General features: G+C 47.5%; 1 protein-coding gene across 1 annotated transcript in view; it reads right to left on the bottom strand.

The window, feature by feature from the left end:
* Positions 1-8877, bottom strand: part of T265_00146 (hypothetical protein) — a gene marked incomplete at both ends in the record, with an annotated part of 19837 nt that overhangs the window by 10038 nt on the left and 922 nt on the right. The window contains 3 exons of the mRNA XM_009163803.1: positions 476-555; positions 594-1017; positions 1519-1610. Of these exons, the coding sequence (XP_009162067.1) occupies positions 476-555; positions 594-1017; positions 1519-1594 (580 nt within the window). The remainder of the gene's footprint in view (positions 1-475; positions 556-593; positions 1018-1518; positions 1611-8877) is intronic.

Raw genomic sequence — 8877 nt, 5'->3', positions numbered from 1 at the left:
CCTGCCAATGTAAGCGTACTCATGCTGAAGCTTACCTACGTGTGACACCGTTCAACGGAGGATCCGCTCTGAACAAACATGAACCCAGTTTGTTCAACCTATCTACCCCTCATGTAGTCTACGAGGTCTCTTGTGGCAGCGGAGACGCTTACATTGGCAGGGGGGACAAATAGCTGGCGAAACCCGCGGTAAAACACATTGCAAACTAATCCTGTCAGGACAGCAGACTGTGCAATCGTGATCGTTGATTGTCAGACATCTGTTAGATACTGGTTATCAGATTGACCCAGTCGACTCAGAAACCCCAACTTTGTGGTGATAAGCACAGTGCTAATGATCATGCCAAATCAGCCTCGATTGTGTGCACAAAAGTAGAGGCAAATCATTCGATTATCCTGACACTGACCACGCAACTTGTAAACATACATCTCATTTTATACAACTCACAAGTTTCACGCGCGCAACGGCAGCACACCTATCAATTCTAATGAAAGTGACATATACATAGCATAACAGTTATAACATGAGAAACCGAATACTACCATAGCATACAGGCTACAACATAGCTTATAAGCAATCTTGTAAACACTTACAGATTAATAAGCTTGCTAGACATGGCCGTACGCGCCGCACTCACTAAACCCTGCTTGCCAAGCTTCGTCACATCCATTTTTAAATGTTCCTGGATGTATTTACAAGCTTCACGGCAAGCCAGTCTGTAGCCATTGATAATGGTTGTAGGGTGTACGAAACGAGAAATTAGCTCATCAGCACCCTTGAGTAGTGCAGCAGCAAGAATAACCACCGAGGTAGTCCCGTCACCAACCTCCTCGTCTTGTAGCTGTGCAAGCTGCACTAAAATCTTGCCTGCTGGATGCTCAACATCCAACAGTTTGAGGATCGTAGCCCCATCGTTGGTGATTGTCACATCGCCCACATCATCCCCGGGCATTTTGTCCAACCCAACGGGACCCAAGCTGGACTTGACAATATTCGCAATGGAGCAAGCGGCCAAAACTGAAATAAAAGACAGCGAAAGACAATGCTTCATGAAAATGTTTTTAAAATAAGTACAAAATAAGTATGAAACTCGAGAAAAGAATCATACAGCTGTGAAACCCGTTTGGTGCCTAACTGTATTGTCAAGACAGTGTGATAAGACGCTGGGTGCTAGCTACTCACGCTTTCTTCCACGACAGCATCACCCAATTCGTAGTAGCACTATATGGTCAGCAACTTTAGTTTTCTGAGCTGATACATGTCAAATGTGGAAAAGTTCATAGTACTTTACGGTGAGGTCGCCTTTTTTCTACACGTAATTAATGCAAGGGCAGATTCAAGCAAAGACCGTTTTTGTCGACGAAAACCAAATGTGGGCTGCGCAGCACGCTCAGGGATGATCATGGGTTACGAAAACCAAATGTGGGCTGCGCAGCACGCTCAGGGATGAATTCTCATGGGTTAAGAGCACCTTAAATCCATCTGAACAGCCTAGCCGAGTTGATAGGATAAGCTCACCGTTCTGTTTTCGCACTGATTCTCCACTCGTCCTTTCTCCTCCAAGCAGCAGTGCAGTTGTTGCGTTTGATGACATATCAGATGGTTGGGATCTAGATAATCAAAAATTAGGGCGCGTGAAGACTGAATATTGCACATAAGATACAGTGAAATCTGTTTTCGAAGAGAGGAGCCGAAAAACAAAAGAAGCTTGCTCAAAAGCTAGTGTGAGTTACACGCTCACATTGTTTCTCAACGTATGACGTTTAGTCTGGGTTGCTGTAGCTGACAATGCGGTTTGCGCAAGATTGGTCAGTCGCACCCAGTTGTCAGGAACGTAATGGCACATACACGACGAGTAAATGGTCCTAATGAGTAAAGGTCGCCGCTCAAAAGTACCGTAAAGAGGCTGACAAAAACGCTGATCAAATTACATGCAAACGACGCACGAGGAACCAAGAATTAAGGCAGAATCAGTCATATTAGATTCTTTCCGGTTTTGCACCTGGGCCATGAACAAACTGGACCGCGCTGCTGTTGAACTGGACAATTACTAACGAATGTGAGATTGTTAGGTGAAAAGCCAGCTATCGGACGGAAAAGGTCGAAAACTGAAAGTTAATATTTTCCAAAACAAGTCCACACGTTTGTGTGGTGACTCAAAATTGGGAAAACTTTGATTATATACCGCTGAAAGCTTAAAATTGTCCCCAATAGGGCATTTGATATTCAACAACACGTCTTGTTTCATATGATAGGGAATCGCATCCCTTATATCACTTCAACGATGTCTTCATGAAAATATAGGCCATACTGAGGTGCAACGGCTTGTTTGATATAAAAGAAAACGATGGTAGCTCGAGTTGTCAGGTTTAAAGTTTACTTGGTGGTTGATCTCAGTGATTTTGTTACAAACGTTTCGTCGAGTAACATCACCCGTGCGTTGTGGAGCGAAGCGTACGTTGTTGGTTATGCGTCGAATACTGGTGTGCGGATGTGCTCCTGAAAAAGGTGATCTCTAATTACGGTTGTTTGCTCCGGCGAGTGCACCTTGGGATATGCTACGGAAGCCAGCTGGACCGCTTCCGCAGGTTTAGACAAATATGATCTGACGAACAAATAACTCTGGATATTTGGAGCTGGAATAGATCATGCGATCCTGATCACGGCTGCCTTGTGGTCATACCTCAGAGGTCATCATAAACCTGTTGGAGGATCTGGAAAGTTCTCCATGATCACTTACATGCACATAACCTGTCCATTTTCCGTGAGACTCTAGAACGGCTCAGAGGTGATCAGGACTCGAATCCGGAATTTCCACGAGTCATAGAAATAGGATTTGACCAATCCTAAAAATCCATACCGTCTTAGGACCTTGTTCCGCATGCTGATCGGTGCATCTTGGTCTCCGAGGCCATTCTACATATACATACATATGAGCAACAGCAAAGCTGGACATGCAGGATGTGAAAACTCCCATGCTGTCGCAGTTATGAATCCCTAGCAAATAAAACTACGCTCCTGCTGCGCTTGGACCAACCGTTTCCTCATGACAACCGAAAAAGTTCATTATGGACAGTCCAAGAGGTCTGGTATTTCTCGAAGTGTGAAGCCACTGGAAACGCACAGTCACACCGGTAACGAAGACTGCTTGGATGAGGAATGGGATATAGTGAGAGGCTGTTCCGTCAACTTTTAGGACTACCCGTCCAAGCCATCCAAACTGACCAAATAAATACTGCGTTTCGTCGAGATCGACAAATCGTATAACTGTCAAAAAAGCCATACCAGCAACTAGCGACTGTGACGGCTCATGCAGATCCCTTACAAAGCATGAAAACCAAGCACTTGAATAAAAATGACATAGGCCCAGGAGATGGAGGTTTTTGCTGCAGGCACCACCCGCGTCCTATTTCAGCTGACTCGATTGACCAGGCAAAAGATGGGCGCCTGCGAATCTACTCGCAAATATGAAACGACAATCCATTCGTAAAATCGTCGTCCCGAGCGATGAGCCGAACACTTGAAAAACAAGTTCAGCTGGCCCCCTCCGACCAACTTTCCGGATAAACTCAACGAACCTGAATGAAATACCGAGACCGATCGCCATTGGCAACCGAGACTCGGCGCGAGACATTCCTCCAACGCGAAGGGATACCTGGCCCGAACACTGCACTTTCAAAGGTGAATCTCCGATGAGCAGTCTGACGACCCTGTAACACCCTTTCGGTGCCTAGCTGCCACGCCACCCGAAGGAAGCACGAGGGCTGGGATACTGCCAGGTTGACCGTGCCTTAACAGAAATCGACAGGCAGAGGTCGGGTTATACAGATTTCCAACGAAAAAATAATATCGATGAGTGTTTCGGCCGTGATTCCAGGCTTAAAAAAGGCGCAAAAACATCACTCGAGAAACATTCTGGCATCTCAGGTGCTCCCCGGCAAAATCTTGTGTAGATTGCTCGACTATCTGGAAACAAGGTTGTCGGAATCAAGCTGCGTATCGCCCTCACCAAGAAAGCACTGATTAACTACGTACCCTGAGATAGGTTCCTGGACAGCGCGTCTTTCGAACGCACAAAGGTCGATTCTTCTAAGCTGAAGCCTGCTTTTGACTCTACCGATCGGTCCGTTTTGGGGCACTGTATACAAACTCCGGTGGCCGCGTGCAGATAAACAGCAAGCCCAGGTCTGAGTTCACATCCAGTCGTGCGTATGCCAGTCGACCTACTTCCTCGAAGGGCTCCTTTCGTACAACTAAGTAAAGGGTTGCAGAGAGCCAGAGGCGGTCAAACAATGACTTGGCAGCTAAGTATAAAAGCCATTACCAGCAAACTCAGCTGCTCTGGTCATTGCCATCTTCCCGGATGGGGACCCCCAGACGGGCCCTATCAATGGCTAGAGACATTGTCAGACATGGCCTAGTCACGCTCATGCATTCAAGCTATTGCCCTCATAGCATAGCTCCATTTCCTATTCCCCCAGTTAACAGTTCACTGACAGTGAATGATTAGCCCGAGCGCTCATAATTGTACTGAAGGGCAATTATATCCAAACCAGGAAAACAGTGAGATGGACGTAGTAGGGATCTGCGGCCTAGGTTGTTGGATATTCAGGCAGGCAAGTTTAAAAAAACCAGCGATAGTATGTCAGGATCAAATTCAGCAGCTGCTGTTTCCTTACCATGAACTCAAATACAAGCTTGGAACTCACAGCTTAGCAGATACGGTATCCGCCTTCAAAACAATTTAAATGAGGTCACGAGTCAAACATTGCACTGAAGTCGAAGGAAAGGGCTGGGTCCTGGGATTCAAAATGGTTCAAGATATGCTGAACCCTATTTGGACATACCTTACTTTTGAATCTCCCAAATCAGTGAGAGAGTACGACTACTTCCGCGAAAACCTTCACCTTAATACCAAACTGATTAATCGATAGTTATTACAGGCCTCTTTGCCTCCTTTTGCTAGTTAATGGGAGTCACGCTGAGATGTCCCGAATTCTCGGAAACACCTGATACCAAACACAACGTCGTGTGAAGAGCCCCGAAAAACTGACAAACAGACTGAGTATTTCGACAGGAATACCATTCCCGCCCGAGAACTTTGTCTTCTTGGGCAGGCTGGTTGTTTCGGCTAGTTGATAAGAGTCTGAGAGTTACTGTTGGGATGCACGGCGCCGAAGCTATGCTGTCTAGAATCGACAGTGAGCGACCTGAGGTGAGATCACGGGCTGAACCAGTATGTAATCAGTCCTTTTAGTCTATACCCTATCCTTCACTAACTTATCAAAGGAGACTGACAAGCTTGCCACCTGCCTAGGGCGCAGTGAAGAAACAGCTTCCAGAAGTTCCTGGACGTGTCTGGCAAGTAAGATATACTAGTATTATAGACTATTGTTGTCTGTACCTGGGGCTGATTGGTGACTTAAGGCTTTTAGCTTGATTCAGGTAGCCGCCTGGATGAGGGTGGGGTATGTGAGCCCTACCAAGCGCAGTCACCATTGGCGATACCGGTAGTTGCGAAAATGCGATCCCGCATACAAAGACACTTGCAGCTCCTTTCAAAGTACCGACTGGGTCACCTTAGGTTTTCAGTGGAGGAGTGCCACGTGACCTCCGGCTGGTTGGCGTGCTTATACTCATTATCATCACTGACAGCAACGCCGGATAAGAACACTGGTGCTTTACTGCAGTGCAGCCGTCAATTTATCTGAATACAACCTAATAATGGGAAGAAACACGGCAGGGAGGAGACCTGGGGCTAACTCACTTAATCTCCGACCTAAAGCTGTCGGGCTTGAATGCTGCAATGATTCGCTTCAAAAGGTGCAACCATGCCAGAAATACCAAAGGAGAGCAGTCAGGCCAAGAGCAGCGAGCACCCGTACTACGAGTAATCGTGTTATGGGGCGGTCTGGGGGTGAAGACGTACTGTCCTCTGCGACAGGTATGAAGGCAATAAGGTGATTCCCCCAGGCGACCAACATGTCCATATCATGAAAGCAACGATGCTGTCTTCCACCGAGTAAGGACGATTTAGAAAAGGTCGGCACTAAAAACCGCACACTCCGATCCCCCAAAGGTTGACCGTGAATGGGTTAGATCAACTCCCGGCAGCCGAGGTCAGTCATCGGCTCGGAAAGGGTCCCCAAAGAAAACCCTATTGCCCGATACCTAGCGGCGCGAGATGGCTGTGGTTGGAGCGCGAATTTACTGAACGGAAGGTCCGTGGTTCGAACCCGACCTCTGCCTCTCAACTTCCCCTGTCTATACTTGGGAGACCTGGTAGTATCTCAACCCTCCTGCTTCCTTCGGGTAGCACGGCAGTTAGGCACCAAAAGGGTGCTACAGCTGAATGATGAAATTCTGGCCTTGGAGACCCGTGCGTTCCGTTTCTTCTGTCACGCCATTGTCAAAGCCAATTCGACTTCGAAGATAAGTATGGTGTTTCACAACCCCTGATGTCAATCCATGAATTCAAAGACTGTACGTCCTGTAGCATGATTTTGCACCTTGTTGGGGTGAAGCACACATGGAAGGACAGGATGACAATGGTCAGTCTTTTGAGTAAGGTTTGCGCCTCTTGTGCTTTTTTTAGAAATGATAGAAATATCGTTTGCTTATTCCAGATCGACAAGGATTTCGCTCGGAGGCTTCGGAGACCCAGCGTTCGCCACATCATAGCACTAATGACGAAAGTAAACGAAAAGACAGAGTGGACATTCTTGTTGGATACTACCTTTTGTAGGAGCGCTTTTACAGAGCTTTCCATATATTCCCACGCGCCCACAAGTATCTGAATACAAACAGGGTATGATACCTACGAACTTCTGCGGTATACCCTGTTGCCCAAGCGTATCGAAAAGAACAAACCAGTCGATAGAGTCAAATATACCCTTGAATTCAAAGAATACCAAGATCATAGGGCTCTTGGACGCGTGCCGTAGCTCTAACATTTGAAGGAGTGTGAAGATGCCATAGACAGCCCATTTCCAAATACCTCTTGCTATTCTTGGATCCCGTCATCACGTACCTTCGTAAGAAAACGTAGAATAAACGACGAGTCCGGTTACAATGAGGTCAAGCTAATTCCGCCGTGATCGCCACTCACTGTGAGCACCTTTTGAAAATGAAAAAAATCGTTCAGCTCTAACACCCTTCTGGTGCCTAGCTGCCATACCACCCGAAGAAAGCACGAGGGCTGGGATACTGTCAGGTTGCCCATGCCTAGACAGGGGAAGTCGAGAGGCAGAACGGTTTCACTCTTCTAAATGAGTTAGACAGGCACCAACTGCGGATTTCACTTCCATCTATGAGCAGAGCGAGCGACAGTCCGTCAAAACCAACAGGTCGGTGATAAAACGGATCATTTTTGGGTTTCCTATTTCACTGTCTAGGGCTGTGTTGCCGGTCGGAAATCCGGCCGAGCAATCGCAAGTGGCTAGTTGAGTTGGTCTTGAAAGTGCCCTGTGCAATGATTCGCACGCTCTTCTTCTTTACAATAAGTGAGCCGTTGTTAATAGGGGTTGTTTCGCTTACCGGAAGTTTCTTCGGGCCCGTTGCGCATATTAGCCTAGGCAAGTTACACACATTCCAATTTTCTCGTTTCTTCCATCCCTTCAGTTTTCTGGATCCACTAGGCTCCTCGATGCGTTCAGATGCTGCTGTTCATCTGAAGTCTAGCAAAACTGCACTCTCGATCGGGAGGAGTACGCGTTCGGGTTTCAAGTAATTCCAGCGTGTTGCTTAAGATCCAGTGCCTACGTCTGGTTGGCTGAACCATTCCACAAGTGGAGCGCTTAGCATCTTGCAGGGTTGCGGACAGCACCTTACAGTAAGGGTCAACATCAGAAGACGTGTTGTCCCAAAGAGACTCCTGCAGGTGGTCTAGGCAGGTTTGCTTCACGTAAGAGTTCGAGAGCATCCCAATGGTCAAGGGGTGTGCGAATTTTGCGCGCCACTGAAAAGCGCAAAGAGAAGTAAAGATGAACAAGTGCGTGATCCGAATCCACATAGGTGGCGACAGCCATTAATTGACACGCCACCTATAGCTATTGGCAACGCGGTCTGTCTCTATGGCTGGCTCGCATGCGGGGCAAAATATCAAGAAGCGGGTTCGGTAGTTTCGAAAGTTAGTAGTGCAAAGCAAGTCTGTAGTCAGCACACAAATGCAGCAGAAGTTCGCAATTGTCCGCGCGCCTCGATACCGGTCTTAGACGACCATCCAATCCAGCTTCAGTGGCGCTAAATTTACCTATTCGCGCACTCATACCCCCGGCAACCACATTGATGGAGTGATACCTTGATAATCCTTGAGATCAGGTGTGGAATTAGGGTAAGCAACTTGAAATAAAGGCTCCAGTGGGAGTTGGGCAGTTGCCCTAATCGGGACCTCATCGTGGTTGATCGGTGATAACTCGTGAAGGGACGTGAAACTGGGCCTTTGTGCCCGCCGTGGGCTGATACACAAACCGTGGTTACCACTGTCGGCCAAAGATGGATCTCCGGAGGGGGAGTCGGAGTACGTACCACAATCCCAACGCTAGGGTTACACTTGGGATGAAGGTTAACAGCCAAGACTCGGTACCCTTGCTGATGTAGGAGACGGGCAGGTAGGTGGCTTCTGCAGTTAAAACGCTGATGAACCTTTGGATACATTTTATTCCATACATCCAGGTCGACAAATAACTTCGTTACTTGCATCCTTCGTCTGGGATACGGCACGGGTGCAGGCTGCTTGCTTCTCTTTAGTTTAGACTACAAGGGGATTTTCGGCTGGACTTGCAATGTCGATGTCTACCTGCTATGCAGAGGGCCAAGATAACGTCAAGTTGCCCAAAACCCGACAGGAGAACTCGATATGCCGATGTCGGGTTCAAA

This window comes from Opisthorchis viverrini (genome assembly GCF_000715545.1).
Source record: "Opisthorchis viverrini unplaced genomic scaffold opera_v5_1, whole genome shotgun sequence".
NCBI lineage: Eukaryota > Metazoa > Platyhelminthes > Trematoda > Opisthorchiida > Opisthorchiidae > Opisthorchis > Opisthorchis viverrini.
This window is presented reverse-complemented; position numbering and strand designations above follow the sequence as displayed.